General features: G+C 46.3%; 1 protein-coding gene across 1 annotated transcript in view; it reads left to right on the top strand.

Annotated features, from left to right (window-relative positions):
- Positions 1-5906: 5906 nt before the first annotated feature.
- HABP2 (hyaluronan binding protein 2) overlaps positions 5907-23454 on the top strand; it is a 37545-nt gene continuing 19997 nt past the window's right edge. The window contains exons 1-2 of the mRNA XM_036829339.1: positions 5907-6063; positions 17975-18011. Of these exons, the coding sequence (XP_036685234.1) occupies positions 5995-6063; positions 17975-18011 (106 nt within the window). The 5' untranslated portion in view covers positions 5907-5994. The remainder of the gene's footprint in view (positions 6064-17974; positions 18012-23454) is intronic.

Raw genomic sequence — 23454 nt, 5'->3', positions numbered from 1 at the left:
CAACTCCAACTTGTGCTCATCAGATCATAAGGTTTTTAAAAAACAAAAATTGACCTGGAATTGGTCATTGGAAAAAAATCTTTGTTTTTCTTATAAAATTGACTTAAGTATAATGAAAATCATGCCAAACGATCAGGATTTTCAATTTCCTCTGGCCAGCAGGGAGCTTAGCTGTAAATTTGTAGCTTGGCTTGCTTAATAACTACGTAGAGTTTATGATTCCCATAATAGCATTCTGGTTTTCTCCTTGATATTGATTACCTCAACTAAACATCTGTCACTGTCTGCGCTATGGACCTGGAGCAGTCTGGCCATGTTTGTGGCTCCAGCCATCTCTGATTAGGCCAAGTATTGACTAGGGATGTTCATTCAAAACTTGGCTAAGCCATTCAGGTTTCCTGAATTGGATATTTGAACTAAGGGATGTGGGGTAAATTCCCACTTAATAGTTGGAGTGGATGTTCTGCAGTGTGCCACCAGATCCCCTCTTCACAAGTGAAGCCCTCTTTTTCTCAGCGGCCAGGTGTTGGCTGCTAGGGGCTCTCAGCTGCGTTCCTCTCTGAGTGTTACTCTTAACCAGGGTTGCCTTGCCCAAACTCACATCTCTTTCACAGGCAGAGTCCCTAACCAGTGACAAGATGGTCCCAGTACAAAGTCCCAGCCCCCTTGGCTCATGGCAGGACAACACTGAAGGCCATCCCAGCTCCAGAACATTCCGTGAAATGGGCGTCTGTTGTGACTGCCTTCCTTCCCTCCCTCCCTCATGGGTGTTGGTGCTGAGAGTACCAACTTCCCTCCCTCCCTGCTTCCCTCCCTCCCTCATGGGTGTTGGTGCTGAGAGTACTACCCAACAAACTTCCCGCCCACAAATCTCAGCATCTCTGTTTCCCAGGAAACCCAGCCTAAAACAAGTGGCTGCTGTTGCTGGAGGACACGGTTTCTGTAAACACTGGGCACATTGCCACCCCTAAGAATAAGTGATAGTAAGGAAGATGAGAACATGGAAATTGGTCAGGCAATGGGCAATCTTTGCTTTTAGACAAGTTGTTTCCTTCAATAAGTTCTTAGGTGGCTTGGGGTAAAGGGCAAAACCACCCCCCTGAGACTCTCGAGTCCGTGCAGTAGAGTAGGAAGAGCTTCAAACCTGGCTCTGTCTCAAGCTCTGTGACCTTGGGCAATTTACTTAACCTCTCTGAGCCTCTGAGTTTCTTTATCTGTTAAATGAGCCAAATCACCTTTCAGGGTAGTTACAAAGACTGTATGAGCTCAGAATTGTAAAAGCACCTGGAACACAGAAGCTGCTCCATAAATGCTGGTTTCTTTTCACAAACATGGGGTGAAGGGCACCCTAGTATCTTCCAGGTCAGAGAATGGGGCGTGTGATACAATGGATCTGAGCATACTGAACCATGCTGGGTTGGGGGGGGCGGTGTGAGGTAGACTGGGGAAAGGTTACTGCCTCACGCCAAGTTTACAAGCCATCTCCCCTTCCCCCGAAAAGAGGGTGCCCGTGGAAGTGAATGGATCAGGCAGAGGTCTCTGGGAACAACGGGAAGGAGCAGTGACGTGTCCCTACATGATGTCATCTCTGATTAGGGATGGCTTGAACAATTTAGCCAAAGACCAGCCACGTGATTCTGAGTGAGGATCGTCATGGGAAGGTAACTCCATGTGGCTGGCACCTAGTCTGTCATCTGTATTCCCAACAGCACGGTCTGGCACATAGTAGGTGCTCAATAAATCCTTGTAGAAAGAATGATGAATGATCTTTAGTCCCCCCACCACACAAAGAAGTTCTGATGATTCTGGGGTTCGGGGGGGCATAGTTTCTGGGTAAACACTCTGAGGGCAGCAACATCATCCGCCCAGGGCCTCCTCCCGTGTTCCCCAATGTGTCTCCATTGTTTTCCAGGGCCCCTCAAGTTGCGTGATGCTCTGGCTCTATCTGCAGCTCTCTCTCCTTGAGTAGTGATCCACAAACTATGGCCCTCTTTCTGCAAATACGGTTTTATTGGAACATAGCCATGGCCATTGGCATAAGTACTGTCATCCCTCGGTGTCTGGGGAGGATTGGTTCTAGGACCCTCCGCAGATACCACAATCCATGGATGCTCAAGTGTCTTGTATAAAATGGTGTAGTATTTGCATAAACCCTACACCACATCCTCCTGTATACTCTAAATCATCTCTAGATTACTTATAATATCTAATACAAAGTAAATGCTATATAAATAATTGTAAATACAATGTAAATGCTATGTAAATAGTTGCCAGCATGCAGCAAATGCAAGTTTTGCTTTTTGGAACTTTCTAGAACTTTTTAAAAAATATTTTTGATCCGTGGTTGGTTGAATCTGCGGATGCAGAACCGTGGATATGGAGCGCCCAATGTATTAGATGTGGCTGCTTTTGTGTTAAAATGGCAGCATTGAGGACTCACAACATACACTGGAGGGCCAGAAAAAAACTAAAATTTCTATTACCTGGCGCTTTCAGAAGTTTGTTGATCCCTGTTCTAGAGAGGACAAGTGAGACAAGGGTCCCCCCAAGAAGGCAGTCATTCCTCTTCCTGGATTGGAGGTTAGACTCACTGAACACAGGTCGTTTCATCTGTGAGGGTCTGGGGGCTCGGGAGATACCATCCCTGTTACCAAAGCCAGTGTATTTTGCAAAGTCTGCTCCACACCAGCTGCTGTACTTAGCCCCTTACCTTTATGCTCTCACATACACCTCGAGGTAACGCCATGAAGTGGGAACCATAACATCCCTATTTTGCAGACGAGGAAACCAAGACTCAGAGAGAGTAAATGATTGGCCCACTACCCACAGTGGGGATGTGGTGGAGCCGGGGCTCACCCCACGTCAGTTTTGAGTCTGGGCTGCTGTTCTTAGGCCCTCCCCTCTGCTACCTTCCTGTACTGAAGGCCTAGCAGGAAGAGGACTGTTGTTACTGGGTTGGCCAAAAAGTTCATTCGAGTTTTTCTGTAACATGTTATAAACAATAAACATGAAGCAGGTTGGTCCAGGCCCAACAGATGTCATGTAACCCAGTACATTAAAGCCTGGGTCTCCAGCAAAGACATTGTGAGAGAGTCTTCCCTTAGGGTGGAAGAATCAGCCTGCTAGAGAACCAGAGTCCCAAGGCCTCCTGAGGCAGGACAGAGTCTCTCTCCTGCAGCATGTAACCCTACACATGAGAAAACCCTACACGAGCTCCCCAGAGCTCAAGAGAATAGATGATTGACTTGATCACATCTGAAACCCCCGCAGGGGTGAGGGCTGAAGTCTCTGTGTTTGGATTTAAAAAACAGAGATCCCAGGTAGGTTTGTTCCAACTCCCCAGATAAAATCATATCACATGATAAACTAGTCTTTTGTCCTTCCAAATTAAAAGGATTAAGCATCTTTTAGAGAATTCTCTCTTTTCGGGCTACGTGCAGACGTTTATTCAGTTGCACATTGTCATGATAATAAAACTTTAGGGACATAAGACAATATGTGAGAGGCCTGTGGCTACTACACAAAGAGCACAATTGTTCACTTTTTGCTAGAGATAAAGGGAAGATTACATGTCAGGGAAATGAATCCGGATTCTAAAGGTGAACAACAAACTCACTGGGTCACTTCCTGTTCACACAGGAAGAAAAGCTTCTGGTTTGTTTTCTGGGAATCTCTCCACAAAGTTAGACAGTCACTAGTTCACACAAGGCTGTGGAAGCTAAAAGAGATGCCTAAGTCACATGGGTGATTCAGTGATTTGACTTGCCTGGAATTTCCATTTCCACTTTTTACAGCCTGAGCCGATGCTACAAGGGCTCCAACTTTGAACCTGGAAAATAACAACCTCTTCGTGCACGCTGCCTCTTTGACCCTTGCTCTATGACCAGATAACCAGCAACGGTGTCAACGCCCCACCAAGGACCCACTTAGCCACTATCCCCACCTTTGCCACCTCCTAGTCTACGGAAGCCTCCCACTCACAAGGATTTCTGTTCCATCACCTTGCTTCATTCTTTTTCAGACTTATCACTAACTAAAATTAACTTCTTTACTCTTTCATGGTCCACCTAACTCCCCGTCGACCAGAATGCATGTTCCTTAAGAGCAAAGTTCACCTCACCTCCTCTATCCTGGTGTTGCCAATGCCAGGCTCACAGCAGATCATCAGTGGATAATCAATCAATATTCATGTAGTGTCCATGAATAAATTGAAGGGTGTTTACAAGTGCACAAATACTTTAGCTTTCCATACCCAGTTTTCCTTTTCAAGTTGAGTTGGCTATGCTATCTAAGGCGCCCAGGTTACAAAGTATCCAACTATCACTGTAAGACAGCGGTTATTCCTTTGCTCATTCATTCACGATGTATTTATTGAACACCTGTCATGAGCCAGCCATGTGCCAGGCATCCCCGCCAGGAATTCAATGGTGAGCAAAACAGAGTGCCCATCTCATGAGCTTTTGGTCCATCGGGGGCAGTGGGGAAACAAATATTAATGGAAGAGCTATACAGGTATGCAATTACGACCCTGATAAGTGCCATGAAGGAAAAACTCATGCAGGGCTTCTGAGGAAGTAATGTTTGGGTTGAAATCCGAAAGATGGATGAACCAGGTGGCTATCTAAATGAACTTGCTAAAGAGTGATCGGGGTTAGAGTTAGGAACAGAGTTAGGGGTGGAATAAGGATTAGGGGAAGAATAGAGGAAGGTTAGAGAGGATCTTTTCCAGAAAAGTGTGCATGTATTATAGGGATCAGATGGACGTTGACCAGGAGTGAGTTGACGGCTGCCTAAATGAGGGTGGAGACAAAAGAAAATAGAGAACAAAGGATAAATTGGGGGTAATTTAGGACGTAAGGTGGCAGGACTTGGTTTGTCCTTCAAGGTTGTCTATCTGGTGGCTGGGGCACTGACTTTGGCCTTCTCCTGGGCTGGTACCTTTGGGGCCCTCCATGACCAGCAACCTGGCCTCCAAAGGTGGAAGCAGCCACGGAGGAGTCCAAGTACACGTGCCAAGTAGGGATGGTAAGTGGGTGAACAGGAGGCCCAGGTGAGCCCCCGCCTTGGTCGGCAGCAGGGTTTCAGAACCTGGATTTAGGACTCAGGTGAGAGGATTCCTGGAGCCCTTGCATAGATTATTGTGGGCAGTGAGGTGTTTGCAGGAGCTCACAGTGATGCCTATTAAAGAGGTCAGTTGTATCCACCAGCACCCACGCTTCATAGGTAACTGTTGCTCTACATAGTGCTACCTGTAACCAGTGCAGCTATAAAAGGAACGTAGGAAACAATTGGCCCCAAATATGAGCACTGTGGGTTTTTTTCCCCCCTCTTGATCAAAGAAAGACTCCAATGAAAGGGGAAAAAAAAAACTAATTAAAAAGTTAAAACCTTATGTAATGAAATTTAAAAGAAAACTTTTGAAGCCAACAAGCAACCATGGGCAATGCTTCAAAGGGCCCAGAATCAATGTTTGTCAATAGCAGTTTTGCATCCTTTAATTTATTTTTCATGAATATAAAGCGTGATGTTATTAGGAGCCCATCCATGCCTTAATTCTGTGTGAGATTTGGTGAATCCGAGCTCTATTAACATTCTGTTCAAATCAGCGATGTCCGAGGCCTGTGGCAGGAGTCTCACGCTATTAGGGCTCTCACCCAGCGGCTGGGATGCTAGTGGACCATCGGGCCTTCTGCGCTGAACCCTCAGCAGCCGCCCCCTCACCCCCAACCCCAGCAGCCAGGGGCACTTTGCTGCTTTCTCTCCAGAAAAGAAACCACCCCCATGACTCAGCCCAGCCCCAAAGTTACCATTTGTTTAATCAAGATAGTTGGTTTGCAAAACATTAAACATTAAACAGTATTTGATGCCCAGTTAATAATTTGCATCCTCTTCATTTGCTCCTGAATCCTTGGAGACTGACACTTTCCCCCCTAAAGGCATAGACAACAAAAGGAATTGTTTTTAGAGCAAAACAAGAGTTCTTAAACTACAAAGATGTTTGCCAGAATGTCTGATCTCCATGTTCTGCTGTTAATGTTTCTGGCGGGAAAGACAGCCTTCGGGGTAAGTGTTCTTTTCAAATATCTGTAGTTGAGAGAATCTGAGGTTATTAGGAGGACCAAACCAGCTGGGCCAGGAGTGCTGAGAAACTCTAGTTGTGAAAGGCTGGTGTTGCCAGGTCGAATATGTCCTGATTTCAAGGGCTCATGCAGGCCTGTCATGTTGGTTGCTGTTAAGGGGCCAGTTCCATGAAGCCATGCGATTGACTTGAGCCCCCTTGGAGCAGAGTCTCCATGAACACCTTCCAACTAAGGAGATCAGAGCAAGAAAATCTGCCAAGGCAGTGTGCTGTGATCTGGCTTGGATCTCAGAGATCCCTCTGGGAAGCTGCTGAAAGCTACAAACTCTCTCTCTGTACATGCCAACACACATACCACGTTCTCCAGCTATTTCAGGTGACACTAGGGTAAGAATCCCTGTGCTTTGGCTCTAGAGGAGAATCCCGCTGGCAACACGTCTACTTAGATGGATTAGATTTGGAGAGAAGCTTTGTGGGCAGCACTTTTTCTCCCATCACCCTGTAACCATGGCTGTAGTGAATGGGGCAGAGAGGAGGGCCCCAGGGAGGTCGTGGTGAGAATGGAAGGAAAGGGACATCAGGGGCTCTCACATGGGGGACTCAAGACATTCGGGAGCAGGTGAGTTGTGGAGGTGTCGGCTCCTGCTGTACGCCGTTGTGGTCCAAGAGTGTTAGCTGGGTCTCTGTGGACATGTGAGAGAGGGCCTTCACCAGACATCGCACCTCTTGGATGGGTTGGAGGCATGAGTGTGGGCTTGGGAGCCAGGGTTTGAATCTCAGCTTTGCCGCCTTCTAGCTGCGGAACAAGTAACAAGTAACAATTAACATCATCTCTGTGAGCCTCAGCTTCCTCTACTGCAAACCTAGTGATAATCTCCCCCAGATTTGGGGAGGGTCAAGACCGATTAAATGGGGCAATGCATGTGGCTTTCAATAAATGTGAGCTCTTTTCCCTTGAGATTTCCAAAGTGAATACGAGTTCTCTATAAAAATCAGAGAATGCGCCCCTTTGTTGGAGTGGAGGGGGTTTGAATAGAGAACAAGAAAGGGGTGAGAACTGAAATAACAGTCATAACCTATTTATCTCATTAAATACCTTTGCATCTTATTTCCCATTTCACTCCATAGAGATTTTCCTGCAGGAAGCAGATTAAATTCCAGGTTTTCTGATTAGCACGCTTTAAAAACAAGAGCTTCTCCTCCCCTTTCGGTAAACTGTACTCAGACATCTACCTTAGTTCCATATTAAGCTGCCAATGACTCACCTCTGGAAGAGTTTTCTTTTCCAGTGACGACCTGCGTGTGTGTGTGTGTGTGTGTGTGTGTGTGTGTGTGTGTGTGTGTATGTGGTGTGGCTACAATGACCGGTTGTTATCAAACCCCCTACATCACTGATTGTTGTTGGATGTCTGGGGCCAAGATCCTGCAGAAATACCGCAAGTCTAGAGAAAAGCGATGGAAACTAACAGAAGTTCACAAGGGGCCCGGAGAAAGGACCAGTCAGAAAGAATTAGATCCTAAAGTTTGCAGGCAAGGAAGAGAGTGGATGCAGTCTGTTTGAAATTCACCAAAAGATAATGCTCCCCCCAAATCCCTTTTTTGCAAGCCCCAGTGACTTTTTAGGGTTAGGGATGAAAATATAAGTCAATAATGGATAAAAGACAAAATACGAGAGATAGCCTTTGGGCAATGAGATTAGTCAATTCCAAAAAGGGGATTCAGGGCTTTGGAATGTTTTCTTACTCCAGATGTGTGCCAGACAGGTGGTTGGGAGGGCAGCTTGTGTCCCATAGGCCAGTACACAGACATCCAGGGGAAAGTGGCCAACTCACTCAGATGTCTAGAGAGTTTGAGGCATCAGCAGGAAGGAAGGGGCCACATCGCCCAATGGATAGGGTGGCCTCTTCTGCCCCATGTAGCTAAAAATAATAACCAACTGCTACCATTTAATGAAAAATCCTGTGTGCCAGGCTCTGTGCTTTTGATGCATTGGTCTTTGGGTCCTCCAGAAGGACCCTAAGAAATAGGTACTGTTATTGATCTCAGTTTACAGATCAGGAGCTGGGTAACATGTCCTCAAGTCACAAAGCTGGGAGGTGGCAGAGCTGAGTCCTAGACTATGGCTGGTGTCCATCTGTCTGGATAAGGTCTCTTGCCTGGGACCCTGGCTGAGGATGAGCTTTCTTTGGTCCATATAGCTTCAGGGCATGGTCCTTCCTGTAGGGATGGGAGGCTCTTAGACCAGGGGCCTCTTTGCTGGTTGGAGCGTAACAGACTCATGTGCCTCTGAAACTTTAAAGCAAAGGGTCTCTGATTGCTGCCCATTGGAAAGATGCCTGGAGACCCTCCCACGAGTTCAGATCATGCAACATAAAATATGAAGACTTCTCTGTAGGCTCGTCTCTAACTTAGGTTTTTATTCAGATATCTACGATCCAAAAAAGATGCAGTCAAATATAGTTGCCATGGATTCCAGGGAATCCTTCTTAGTGCCTTCCTGGTCCGGTCTAGATTTGTTTTTCCTTACCTGTCAGTTTTGAACACCTGTCCCCAGCATGGTCTTGTATTGTTATTCCCGTTTTATGAAGGAGAAACAAGCCCAAAGATGTTGAACTAACTTCCCAGCCAGGACAGAGACCCAGCTCTGTCCAATTCCTCGTCCATCACAGGAGGCCCGCTCAACTGTATGTGCCCCGTCCCCAGAGCTTAGACATCTCTTCTTGCTGTGGTTCTTAGGGTGATTTGCGGTGCCACTGGCCTCAGCCATAATGTAATTTGACCTCTTCTAGGGTCATAAGCCAGAGGACAAGCTTGTCAGGCCTGCCCTGCTTATCTCAGCCCATCTGCAACAGTGGGCCTTACAATTAAAATGCATGTTTGCTCCCATTTCTAAGCTTTTTAAACCCTAGAGTTTAGAGTTTGGAGTCAAGAACTCTAGAACTCCAGAATTCTCCTAGATAGAGAGTCACAAAAATGTCTGCATAGACCAGAGGTTGCAAATTGGCAGCTTGGGGTACAGTCTACTCACAGCCCGAGTTTTATTTGGTGGGTAGAAGTTCAGCCTGAAGAGTGTTTTCATTTCCTTTCAATTGCTTGGTGACATCTGAGAATCAGAACATTTCACATAACAATACAGATCCCCAGCTTTTCTTGAAAATCAGGCATTCTAGTAACACAGGCTCCCATTCTTGCATGGCACCAAGGGGAGAAGGAACTACTGCTTCTGATATTAGAAGCTGAAGCCTCCCAGATCCCACAGGCCCCAGCACTCTCTCTTTTTGACACCCTCTCTGCTTGATAGGTGTACATTATCTACCTCGTTCTACCTTGGAAAGAGAGGCAAAAAGAGAAAGAAATGGAGGGAGAGCCTGCTTGTCTGGTTATTGTTTAGAAACACTGTGGATGCTGAGGTATTAGAGCCAATTTTGGATGGTCAGATAACAGGGCTCAGTGTCTGATTAATTCAAGCATCCAAATCTAGCCGGCCCCCAGGACCAAACAAGGCCTTGGATGGGATAACACGAACCACCTTTTTCAAAGCGTCAATGCTCCAGAATGTCGGAGTCTCTTTCAGGCCTAGGAGACATCACTTCCTCTTGTTGTAACCCATTCAGAGTCTTATGGAAAAGAGAGGGACTGAGTTGCACTGCATGTTCTTATAGATTTTTAAAAAACCTGATCCTAAGCACAAGTCCAACTCATTAGCTTTGGCAGTGTACACTGGTATTTAGGGAAATCAGGTCGCAGGAAATCACATGTGTATGTAGGCACAGATATATTTATATTTTCAATTCATTAGAGTTTCCTAAATGCAAAAGCAATTCTGCTGTCACAGAGAAGCAGCATGGCAGAATATTCGGCAGCCGGGATTTTAAATAAAACATGCTTTTTCTTCATAATTAATATAACAATGTTTCCTGGCTTAGGACTTGGCAAAGATCCCAGGAAAAATGAGGGGAGGGGGTTGGTGTGACGTGCTTGTGACCTGATGAACAAATTCAAGGAAGAGTTTGTGCTGAGTGAGCTCCCCTCAATCACTTAATAATTTGAAAAAAAAAAAATTCAAACTCATTGACAACAGTGGCTAATTATCATAATCATAATCATAGCAGCAAGTATTTATTAAGTTTATCAAGTCTTTACCATATGTCAGGTATTGTGTACTTTATGTTTATTATCTCATGTAAAGCTTCCCAACAGCCCTATGAGTTAAGGACCACTGTTATCCTCATTTTACAGATAAGAAACTAAGCTTTACAGAAATTAAGTAATCTGTGCAAATGGCCCCCCCTGTGAGGTTACAGAGCTGGGATTCAAACCCAGGTCTGCCTGATGCCAGTTCCATGCTCATAACCACTTTGTTAGAGGTTGCCATGCCAGGCACTACCCCGAAACGACTGGGACTTTCAATGTGGAATGGAACGTGTCCAGAGGGACAGTGGCCTCAGACTCCAGTTTCAGGCAGGAGGAAAAGCCACTTCCATCTGGAGGCGCCTTCAACAATCCCCGAAGCTTTTCTTTCCAACACCAGAATGATCAGGTCTTGCTGGTTGGCTAACCCATTAGCTCAGTGCTTTCAAAACTTTAGTCATGAATGAATCCATCTTTAGAAATTTTGCCAAAGCCCAGACTAGTTTCTTAATACTTTTGTTGAATAGACTCACTTTTTGTCTACCTAGATAGATATATTCATAAAGGAAACCATCACTACTATAAATGGGAAAATCAAAGAAAATGAAACAGTGCCACTGAGTTCTAACTGGCTGCGGCTGTCACGCTAAAACACAGGGCTGACGCCTGCTTTCTCCTTGTTAGGAGGGAAGACTAGCAAGAGGTAGAGGGGAGGGACTTACCAGCGCCACCCCAGTCTGTCTTTGTGATGGGATTGGAAGAGATGACAGTAAAACTGAGAAGGGAATGACTCTCTCACGCTGTGTTTTGATGTGGTGTCTCTCCCTGGCCAGGCACCACCCAGATCAGCTTGGGTACCACCAGCGGTTCATGTCCCACAACAGAGAAAGCACAGAAGTAAAGACAGCTTCAGGGGTGGAGTTGGTTCCCATCAATGGGAAGTTACTTTCCTGAGAACCCCTGGGCTTTTCCTGAGAACCGACTGGCCAAGGAGGTGAATATGGGGGCTTGTGCCCATGTGGTGGGCCTCAGACTCCACCCCCACCGGCTCTTCTGTTTTTTATTTTTTTGTACACCTGCCTTTTCAAAGGGTTCCGAAGTGCATGATCACATCCAGAAATGAGCGTTTGTTTTTATCCAGTCTCCTTATCCTGGATGGTCTCACCACCAATCCTTCAGCCCCCTCCCCGCAAGTCCTGGGATGAGCCATTCGTACCAATATTTCTCGCTAAGTGCTTACCTGAATAGTAACCCACTGCAAATGCTGTGCTCTCCCTGAGCAGACAAATCCCCCTGAGTCAAACATCAGGGTGGGTAAGGGAATTCTTTCTTTTATCACTGGGGAAACGAGGCGCAAAGAGATTCAACAATTTGCACGGGAGCAAAGATAGACTCACCCATCTCCTTGGCCAGGAGCTTCAGGCCTAAGAGAGGTAAAATCGAAGTGTGGCCAAGGGCAGAGTGAGCTGGGGGCTGATTGAAAATGCATGTTCTGGGCCCGCTCCAGGCCCATGGAAGCACAACCCTGCAAGTGGGGCCCAGGGATCTGAATTCTTATCAAAAGCTCCCCAGATAAAAATGGAAATTCCCAGGGTCTACAAACGGGACTCTCCTCCCTGCCCTGCCCCAGCCCTGCTCGCCACGTGAAGCTGCAGTCCAGCCTCCAGTTAACTGGGCAGAGGTCTGTACAGGTGGCTTTGAGCCAGGCATAGGTGATCAGCCTCACGGTGAGGCGACCCGGCCTTGAATTCCTCCCTGGCCCAACCCACTCGCGTCCTTACAGGAGCCACGTCACCCTGTTGGACCTGATCTTCCTCCTTTGCACATAAAGGGTCTAGACCAGCTCCTCTTCACAGTGCCTCCTGGCTCATCGCTGTGGTCCTGTGAACGGCTTCATGCAGGCCCTCAGGAAGGAAACCACCCGCAGGGACCACTGGCTGGTGCCTTCTCCTTTGGCCTCTGGATTTCCCCGTTAGAGCCGTCCCTCCTCACCCTGAGCTTCAGATTAAAGCAAAGCCACAGGGAAGCTGCCGGTCCTGGGACAGCGTTGCACAGCTTGTGTGCTAAAGCAAGGATAAGATTCCTTGTGACTACGAAGGAGACTGAGTGCCACCACTTCATACCTGCTAGGATGCCTAGAACCTTTTAAAAATGGAAAATAACAAGTATTGGTGAGGATGTGGAAAAAGCAGAACCCTCATTTATTGCTGGTGGGAATGTAAAATGGTGTAGCCACTGTGGAAAACAGTATGGTGGTTTCTTAAAAAGTTAAACACAGTATTACCATATGACCCAGCAATTCTACTTCTGGTACTGGCCCAAAAGAATGGAAACCAGGGAATCAAACAGATATCTGTACATCAATGTTCATAGCAGTCTTATTCATATAGCCAAAAGATAGAAACAACCCAAGTTTCCACCAACAGATGAATGGATAAACAAATTGTGATATATAATGGAATATTATTTAGCCATGAAAAGGAACACATTTTTGAGATATGCTACAACATGGACAAACCTTGAAAACATTATTCATAGTGAAGTAAAGCCAGTCACAGAAGGACACATAATGTATGACTCCACTTACATGAGGTACCTAGAACTGGCAAATTCACAGAGACAAAGTGGAATAGAGCTTACTACAGGCTTGGAAGAGGAAGGAAGAGAGTCATTGTTTAACAGGTACAGACTTTATGCTGGGGATGATGAAAAAGTTTTGGCTATAGATGGTGGTAATGGTTACATAACATTGTGAATGTAATTAATGCCACTGAATGGTATACTTAAAAATGGTTAAAATGAAAAATATCATGTAGTATATATTTTACAATTAAAAAAAAATGACTGAGGCTTTGCACAGTTGTTCATCTCATGACATAGCTTTTTGCAGGAGGGGCCAGAGTGGGAGGATGTTGTGAGGCAGCAGTTGGGATGGTGCCTGGGATTCTGGCAACCCCTGTCCTCTGTCACCTCCACCTCTTACCCTAACCTTGAGCTCTGTGTCCAGCAGTGGGGACTGGCCCTGCTGAGCTGTGCACTCCTGTCCCTGGCTTGCCTTCCAACCCAGCAGCCTCTCCTCCCCAGCTACCTTTAGGAGCAATGCAAATCCTTTCCTGGTGTGCAGTGACATCTGGTCTACCACCCGGTCATGGTAGAACAACTGCAGAGAAAGAGATGGCTGGCATTTGAGTCCCAATCTCTTACTTACCAGGTGAAAGATTTTTCTGCTATTGGTTCATTCTAAGTCAAGCTTCTAGCCCCGAAGGTCAGGTCTAGCCCCACCTCTCCCCTCTACTGCTTCCCAGTCCTCTGAGAGTATTTCCTATCAGTTAATTCCTGGAACCCATCAAGGCAGACTTTTAGCCTCTGCGTTTTTGTTTTGTTTTCAAGAAGGTTTAGAATTGTGAAAGGTAGAGGAAGAACCTGAGTTGAAATAATTACTAGATTAAAGATAGGACAGAAGAGATTAGACCTCAACTCCCTCCACCCTCAAGGAGATTACACTGTAAATCAGTAAGACTCCGAAGCAGGATCCTTCTCTCTGCCCCTCCCTGCCTTCCCCACCAACCATCCTGAGCCTAGAAGACACCAGATCATGAGACATGCTCCCTCGTGACTGGGCTGGGGGGTGGGATATTAACATTGCTAATAATTTGCTTCTAACTGGGGAAGGTCAAAGTCCTGAGCCACGGGTCCATTGTGAAAGCCCGATTGTAGATGGACCAGCAATTGGATCCAGAGAGGTCTCTCTGAATCTATTGCAAAGCAGCTACCTTTCCACTTGCAAGAAGCAGCTATTCCCAGCCCTCTAAGAGGAGCTGAGGCAGTTGTGACCACTCATCCCTGGTGAGACTGGGAATAAATGTGGTGGAAGAAGCAGGCAGTGGCTTGTGTGCCTTTTGATCTGCGTGAAGATGTTTGCTGAGATGTGTTTGTCACAGTGGGCTGGCTGAGGCTGCAGAAGACCTTTGTCGCTTCCCCCGATGTCCATGGGACCGAGTGGCTCTCTCTGTGTCTGCCAGGCCTGGGCAACTCTGAACAAGATTTTCACAAAGGTTTCCCAGAATAAGGACCCAATCTCTTCACCGGGCTCAATGCCCTGCTCCTCTTAGGGTTAAGTAGCTTTCCCACTTCCTTCTCCATCTTTTCAACACCATGTTTGCAGGCTGTGGGTCCCTCATCCCTCACAGCGATGGCTCTTTTCTGGCCTGGCTCTATCAATTACTAGCTGAGTAATTTTGGGCAACAATCTCTGCAAACGTGTTTTCTCACCTCTAAGATGGGCATAATTATAGTACTTCAATTATCAAGGATTCTGTGCAATAAAAGAGACAAAATGCACATAAATCATTTAGCACAGTCCTTGGCAACTGTCAGGCCTTAATAAATGTGAGCTGAGATCATAGCTGTCCCCTCCTGCTCCTCTTCCTACTTCTTTTGCATCGATGACCTTCCTCTTTAGATTTGCAAGTCCCAGGCATAGGAGTTCTTATTTCCTTGTCTCTTTTGAAAAATGGAATGGAATAATGGGATGAAAGGAGGCGAATATTGTGTCTATCCATTCCCCTCAGCCCCCCGCCATCATCCAGGTTAGTTTCAGGATCCAGGTATACGGCATAAATCACTGGCTATTGTCCTAGCCTTTCCAGTTTTGTCCCCCAATATCCAGCCTGGTGTTTGGGCTGCCGGTGTCCACATTTCACCACAGCCTCTTTCTGAGGGCGGATCCATTGATCCACAAAACGAGTGGGTCTGCTTCGGACCCCTGGGACACCCTGACATGCAGCCCAGGCTGCACAGCTGGGCGGCAGCTGCTTCAGACCCCCTGAGAGCCCGTGATATCTGAAGGTGCCCCCAGGCCAGGAAGGTCCTGCTTTCTTTTTGTTTGCTTTCCGTCTGAGCCCCTGCTCCAGCTCCAGCTCCAACTCCTGGGAAGGGCGCGTCTGCCACCTGCTGGCTGTGGGCAGCGCAGCACCTGACTCTCCCTCAAGCTCCAGTTTCCAGCTAAGATCTGGGGCTCTCGCCCTGGCTCAGGTCCTGAAGGGCTGGATGAAGACAAGTAGAGAGTGACGGGCTCTGACCTCCACACAAGCTTTATGGAGGGAGGATGAGGCAGGCAAAGGACTGGGACCAAGGCTGCATTGACTGGCTGTGACGAGGGTGAGACTGAAGGAGGGGTAACGTTTGTCCTCAGGGACCCCTCATGCCTCTTCTCTGTCACCTGCCTGCCACTCATGCCCAGAGATGTCAATGTCAGCTGCTCCCTGTTCAAGCACCCCAGGCCCAGAAACACCCTGAGACCTGAACCTGCCCTTCCTCTGCCAACCCTGCCCGCCACTACCAATCCCCCACCAAACAAAATCCCCACCCCTTGTCTACTTCCTGCAGAAACAGGGCAGGGCAATAGTGATGCATTTAAATAGGCACTGTCCAGACAACAAGTGGCTTCTCTCCCTTTCTCTGCATGACTTTCTCCCCCCCAACTTTTTATTTTGTAATTTGTCAGACCTCCAGAAAAGTGGAAAGAATAATTCACTGAATATCATTCACCCAGATAGATGCAACACAGAACTTTTGCCGTAGTTGCTTTCTGCCATGATCTCTTATGCATTGGGGAAAAACCCAAACGAACTTTTTTGCCAACCCGATATATACATTTGTTTTGTTTGTTTGGTTGGTTGGTTGGTTGGTTGGTTTGCTGAATCATTTGCACCTAAATTGCAGACATCTCCCTCCCTACTTCAGCCTCTTTTAAGAATAAGGACATTTTCCTACAAAACCACACTACCATTATCACTCTCAAGAAATTCAACACTAACGAAATAATACTCTCTAATATAAGTCTATATTCAGATTTCCCAATTGTCCCAATAATAACCTTTAGGGCTTTTTTTTTTTTTTTTTTTTTTTTAAATCTAGGATCTGATCAAGGACCCACACTGCATTTAGTTGTCAGGTCTCTCTAGCCTCATTTAATAAAGAACAGTCTTCCCATCTTTTTTGCCTTTTATGACACTGACAATCTGGCAGACTCGAGGCTAGTTATTTTGTAGAAAGCCCACAATTTGGGCCTGTCATGTTCCTCATGAGCAGATTTAGGATAAGTATTTTTGTCCAGAATGCTACAAGTTGATGTTGTGCCCTATTGTGCGTACATCATGTCGGGATGCATTCTTTCTTTTTACCATTTTACCCAAAAATGACTGAGGAGGCTACAGTAAAACAGAAAATTAAAACTTCTGCTGAGGGTAGAGGAAGCAAATATACCAAACTGCCTAGACTGGGTACAAGGAAGATGCATCACCCTGACGGCAGCTTCCTGGTCATCGAGACCCACCCAAGGGGAACCCTGTCAGGAGATAGAACTCTTGTTTTCCAAGTCAGAGGTCAGCAAGCTTGGTCTGTAAAGTACCCAATAGGAAATATTTGGGACTATACTCTCTGTGTCAACAAACGCCCTGCAGTTGCAGCACAAAGGCAGACACAGGCAATGTGTAAGCAGGTGGGCGTGGCCATGTTCCAATCAAACTTTATGGGCAAAAACACAACTGCTGGGTTCGGCTCAAGGACCTTTGTTTGCTGACATCTGATGTAAGTGAAAGAAAATATTCCAGCTATTAAATAAGTAAAACTTTCTTTTTCTGGTAAGTACTGCGTTGTAAAAAAACAAAAAACAAAAAAACACTACCACCACCACCAAAAAACACTATTCCTATCATTATTTATTTTTTCAGCAAAACTTTTTGAGGCATGCCATGTGCGAAGCACCATGCTCAATATTGGGTAAATACATCAGTAATGAAACAGACAAGAGCCTCGACTTTCTTGTGAGGGCAGAGTTTGATGTGAGACAGATAACATGCAAATAAACATACAAAACTACAAGCTGTAATGGGGACCATGGAGGAAATGAATGGGTGCAGAGACAAAACAATGGGGGCATGTCATACTGATAGGGGAGTCGGGGAAGATGATACTTAAGCTGAGACCTAGTGATGGTCATTGGAGGGGTGGGGTGGAGAGCCTTTCTAGGCAGAGGGAACAGCAATTGCAAACGCCCTGAGGTGGAAAGAGCTTGGCTAGTGCCATTTTGAACCTAGGTGTGGCTGGAGATTAGTAAAGAGTAGCAGGAGAGAGGGGTATGGGAGGAGGTTTACAGGTCAGAGTTGGTGTTTGTATTTTATTCCAAGAACAATGGGAAGTAGTTGGAGAGTTTAAGCATCTGTCCATCTCCAACCTTAAGGAACTGTCACCTGAGACAATCACTAGACTTGGGCATGAATCCGAATCCTATCACAGCCGTGTGACCTCTGAGCCTCAATTTTCTCATCTGTAAACAGGCTAATAAAGCCTCTTCATAGGGTTGTTATAAGAGTTAAATGCAGCGATGTGTAGTCAGGCGGAGGAGATGCACAATACATGCTGATCGCTGTAACTGACAAGACGGTCAGTACCTGGGCGGCCAGGTTCCAGCATGGGAACAGGTAAGTGCAAGCACTACTCTTCCACACTGGGGAGAAAGAGGGATGTTTTGGATGCTCAGCCAGCACAGGGAGAGTGAGTGGGGCACATCGTCAAATAGGCCCCAGCCCCTCTCTCTCCAATCCACGACACCACCCCTCCAGCCATCAGAGAGTACCCCGTGCTCCTGTGCCCTAGCTATGACTCCGAGAAGGCTCCTTTCAGCTCGCAGGAGCTCAGGAAAGCACCCAGCCTGCTCAGAGGACTCAACCTTGCTCTGCTCTGTGTCATTTTGTTTTTCAGTTCTCCCTCCTGTCTTTACTCACCGACCTGGACCCAGGTGAGTGTGCGGACCCCCCTGGGGCTGCCAACCCCACAGGCTGGTTCTGGGATGGACAACAGGGGGCCTGTACATGTGAGTGTGGATGTGACCTCAGGGTTCCAATGGTTCAGAAGTGGCACGGACCGCTTTGAGGATCTTCCCAGAGAAATACATTCCTGGGTATTTGTGTGTCCACACACACACCACACACACACACACACACAGTGCTTTACACAATTTTGAGTTGCCTGTGGACATCCCTGATGTCCAGTCTCATGACCCCAAGGGAAAAATTGCTGAAGCCGTTAAACCCCTTCCTTTTATACAGAAGGAAACTGAGGCCCAGAGAGGGGAAGCATCCTGCCTGAGGTCACACAGCCCATCAGTGTATGAAATGAGACCAAAAGGCCAAGGCAAAGTGAGGGTGTCTTGAACAATGGCTCCAGGAAGGCCAGCCCTGTGCTACCCCACTCTCTCCACCCCCTTCGGTGGGGAGCCAGCCCCTCTGTGCTGAGAGGGTGGTGCCGTGCAGGCAGCCCCCGGCTGGCCCACCGCTGCTGATGGTCTCTCACCAGCAGCCCCACTGGGTTGCTCCTCCACCCGGTGTGTCTCCTCGATGTTCTTTCACACAGGCTCTTCTCTCACAGGCACACCTGCCACCTCTCACCTGCTCCCTGTGCCCTTTCCTCTGCCTGGTGCCCTCAGCCGGGCCTGGGCTGAGCAGAGCGGCTCTTTCCTGCCACATCGTCATCTCTCGGTCTCTGTCTCTGGGTCTGAGTCTCCCTTTGCTGCTTTGAGGCTCCAGGGAGAAAACTCCACTGATTATTTCACTGGGGCAGAGGACACATCCCCCACTGGTAGCGACCTGTGTTGATCACCCACAGAGGACAAGAGCCAGGCACATGGAGATTACAGTCACATCTAAACATTGGATCAAGGGTCTCTTTGGAGCAAAGAAGGCAATAACTGGGTCAAATTCAGCTTGACAGTCAATATTCTCTGGCAGCAAAGCCCTGGATGGGCAGACAGATTTGTGCCGGCTCAAGGCAAGCGATGCTTGGACCTCGTCCTGCCCTGCATGCTCAGGGAATGTTTGTGGAATTGGATAGAAATGTACACGAGCGTGGTGTGGGGACTGGGAAAGGATCTGTGTCTTTCCCCAAAGCAAAGGAGAGTGTTGAATTCAACAACATATAATTCAATTGCTTGGAAGAATCATACTTCAGGGGGCTCCCCCAGCTGGCCAGACCAGCAGCCGTACATGGAATCCAGGGAGGGTCCAAGGCCAAGAGATGGGAAGAGCTGCCCCCTCCCCAGCCTTCAGCGCGAACTTCTTCTTCAGTGGTGCCAAAAATAAAAATGGCACCAATGAAGGGGCTGCTTTGGTCTGGGTGCCCACGAGACAGAGCTTCGGAACTGTGGGCTTGCACAGAGGAAGAAACAAGACATCTAACACTCAAGGGACCTCACTCTCTTCAAGTGTTTGAAAAGCAGCCCCACCCCTAGTCCAAGAGGTGGTCTTTGTGGGAGTTAAAAGGAGTATTTACGTCAAGAAACTTTACAGCCACCTGCCAGAAAGTTGCAAAAGACATCTACAATGACTATGAGTTTATGACACCCTGGATTGTGCAGTGAACAACACGAACAAATGTATGCAGTGGCCCTACTGAACAGACATCACAGAAAAGGGAGTGGATACATTCTCTGTGTCCATAAGGCCTTCAGCTTTAATCAAATAGATTGGAAACTATAGGGTCAGATTTGATCTGCAAACAGGAAGAACTTCCTCACCAACATAGTTGTCAAAAAATCTGAATGGGCTTTTGGGCTCTTGGGTGGTAGTGAGTTCTCCATCACTGGTGGTATTCGAGCACAGGCTGAAAAGCCACTTAGTAAGGAGTGGAAAGTGTGGGATTTAACATACTGAGATTCTGGGCTTTATAAGAACTCTGCCAAGGGCTTCTGATAGTTTGGTTAAGTAGATGAAGGGACCCTGGAACAGGCCACCTGCATGCTCCCAAGTCCACCTCGAGGTGTTCTGCCAGCCTCTGGTTGTGGAACAGGGTGAGATGTAGTGGCTGGGTCTTTCTGCAAAGAACAGGTTAGGTTCTAAAAACACCCCTGTTCGTGTCTGATTTAATTTCACCTGAGGGTTGTACTTTGATGGAATTTGTCAGATTCCCCGCCGGCTTTGACAACAGGGTGGCCAGGGAAACGCTGTGCACATGTCCACCGGCAAGCTGCTACTGTAGTTGGTCTTGCTGGAGACAGTACATTGTGAGGGCCTGGCTGGAGCAGATGGGCCTGGGCCACAGTCCCCAACGGGTGGCAGAGGAGGTGACCATCAAACAACACAGACTCTGCCCATCTCCCCAAAGCAGGTGACATGACAGCCCACAGGCCTGCAGAAATGCCTCTTCAAAGCCAGCTAGACTCTGCCCAGCAACACAGGCTGAGCCTATCCATCAGCTGTCCTGACGCCTGCCAGCAAGGGTCTCTGCTGGGCTTGCCCTGTCAGCCAGATTGCAAGCGTCAAATGCAGGCTGACAGGGTTGGGGTTTGGGGGAGGCCCTCAGAGGAACCGTCTGTGCCACAGTGATGGATGGTGCCAACAGGGACAGCATTCCAGGGATTTTTATTCTGTTCCACACATCTGGCAAGCTCTTTAACCCAAGCAGCTGCAAAACCCCATCCCAGGAACTCTTGAGTTTTTCCGAGAGACCCCATGTATGGACCACGATAATCCCGGTTGAGGGACCTGGAGGATGTGACAAAAGAAATTTCCCAATGGTGTTACTTCCTGGAAGCCAAAACCCATGGAGTTTCCGGAAACACAAACCCACAAGAGGCTCCGGGGCTCATAAAATAGCAAACAAGACTTGGACTTAGGTAGACCTGGGTTCTGATACCATCTCCTTCTGCCTTAGTTTTTCCTTTTCTGTAAAATGGGTATAATAGTACCTATGCTATAGAGGTTTTTTAAAAGTTAAATAAGGTTGTGTGCAACCACGTTTATTTTGTATAGTCACCAATACATAGAAAATACTCAGTACATAATAACCTATTATTTGGAATATTTGAGTTAACTCAGGATACTCTTTACCATTCTTCCTGATAAATTCTAAAAACAGACTCTTATAATTAGACAAATCCACAAGGGTTTCTTTTTATACCTGATATGAAATGCTTCTGACAGCTTCCCCGTTCTTCCCGCAAAGCTTTCTCCTTCTCTATAGCCTAGAGAAAATCTCAAATAATCTGTATTGGAACCTGGAATACTTTTTTAAAAATCTAAAAACAGAAACATAGATCAATGGAACAAGATAGAAAGCCCAGAGATAAACCCACACACCTATGGTCAACTAATCTATGACAAAGGAGGCAAAGATATACAATGGAGAAAAGACAGTCTCTTCAATAAGTGGTGCTGGGAAAACTGGACAGCTACATGTAAAAGAATGAAATTATAACACTCCCTTAACACCATACACAAAAATAAACTCAAAATGGATTCGAGACCTAAATGTAAGACCGGACACTATAAAACTCTTAGAGGAAAACATAGGAAGAACACTCCTTGACATAAATCACAGCAAGATCTTTTTTGATCCACCTCCCAGAGTAATGGAAATAAAAACAAAAATAAACAAGTGGGACCTAATGAAACTTCAAAGCTTTTGCACAGCAAAGGAAACCATAAACAAGACGAAAAGAAAACCCTCAGAATGGGAGAAAATATTTGCAAACGAATCAACGGACAAAGGATTAATCTCCAAAATATATAAACAGCTCATTCAGCTCAATATTAAAGAAACAAACAACCCAATCCAAAAATGGGCAGAAGACCTAAATAGACATTTCTCCAAAGAAGACATACAGACGGCCACGAAGCACATGAAAAGATGCTCAACATCACTAATTATTAGAGAAATGCAAATCAAAACTACAATGAGGTATCACCTCACACCAGTTAGAATGGGCATCATCAGAAAATCTACAAACAACAAATGCTGGAGAGGGTGTGGAGAAAAGGGAACCCTCTTGCACTGTTGGTGGGAATGTAAATTGATACAGCCACTATGGAGAACAATATGGAGGTTCCTTAAAAAACTAAAAATAGAATTACCATATGACCCAGCAATCCCACTACTGGGCATATACCCAGAGAAAACCATAATTCAAAAAGACACATGCACCCCAATGTTCACTGCAGCACTATTTACAATAGCCAGGTCATGGAAGCAACCTAAATGCCCATCAACAGACGAATGGATAAAAAAGAGGTGGTACATATATACAATGGAATATTACTCAGCCATAAAAAGGAATGAAATTGAGTCATTTGTTGAGACTTGGATGGATCTAGAGACTGTCATACAGAGTGAAGTAAGTCAGAAAGAGGAAAACAAATATCGTATATTAATGCATGTATGTGGAACCTAGAAAAATGGTACAGATGAACCGGGTTGCAGGGCAGAAGTTGAGACACAGAGGTAGAGAACAAACGTATGGCCACCAAGGGGGGGAAACTGCGGTGGGGTGGGGATGGTGGTGTGCTGAATTGGGCAATTGGGATTGACATGTATACAGTGATATGTATAAAATTGATGACTGATTAAAAAAAAAAAAAACTACCAATGGAACCAAATTTCATGTCAGGCTGCATGCATTCCCTGTCTCCCCAGGAATGTCCTTGGACAAATTTCTATCCTCCTATTGAGCTCATCAGGTATTTTCTTCACCAAATATCTATGACCCAAATCTCAAATAGTTTTTTTCCTGAATTCCCTGTTTACTCTGCACCAGGCAGACACCATCTTCACTGGCAGAGCTATGTGCCCACTGTGTGCCAGCCAATCAGAAGGAAGGGAGGCTTGGCCATAGGAGGAAAGCTTGATCTGTCCAACACATATATTAACAGCATATAGGGCTCGGTGTTGGGCACTGTGGGGTAGAAAGAGGAATGGACATGGCCCTTTCTCTTAAGAAACCAACTGTCTAGTTGAAGGAAAGAAATCAGATAGACCAAGTTAAATACAAAACTCAAGAGACGTGCCCTCTGAGATCCAGCCGTGAAACCTAAAATTCTGCAACCACCTGGGCCACTGAGGAATTCTAGTATCTAAAATTCGTATCCCACCAGCAACTCAATATTAAGCCATGTGTGTTCATTTGTTATTACTACATGATATGGTTGACTCTTGAACAATTCAAGGGTTGGGGGTCCTGACCTCCCCATGTAGTAAAAAATCCATTTTGACTCCCCCCAAGCTTAACTACTAAGAGTCTACTCTTGGCTGGAAGCCTTACTGATAACATAAACAGTCGATTAACACAATTTTGTATGTTATATGTATTATATACTGTATTCTTACAAGTAAGCCAGAGAAAAGAAAATGTTAGCAAGAAAACCATAAGGAAGAGAAAATACATTTACAGTGCATGTACTTATGTGTCTACT

The sequence above is a fragment of the Balaenoptera musculus genome, chromosome 16 (assembly GCF_009873245.2).
Source record: "Balaenoptera musculus isolate JJ_BM4_2016_0621 chromosome 16, mBalMus1.pri.v3, whole genome shotgun sequence".
NCBI lineage: Eukaryota > Metazoa > Chordata > Mammalia > Artiodactyla > Balaenopteridae > Balaenoptera > Balaenoptera musculus.
Note: the sequence above shows the minus strand (reverse complement) of the source record. Positions and strands in the feature narration are given on the sequence as shown.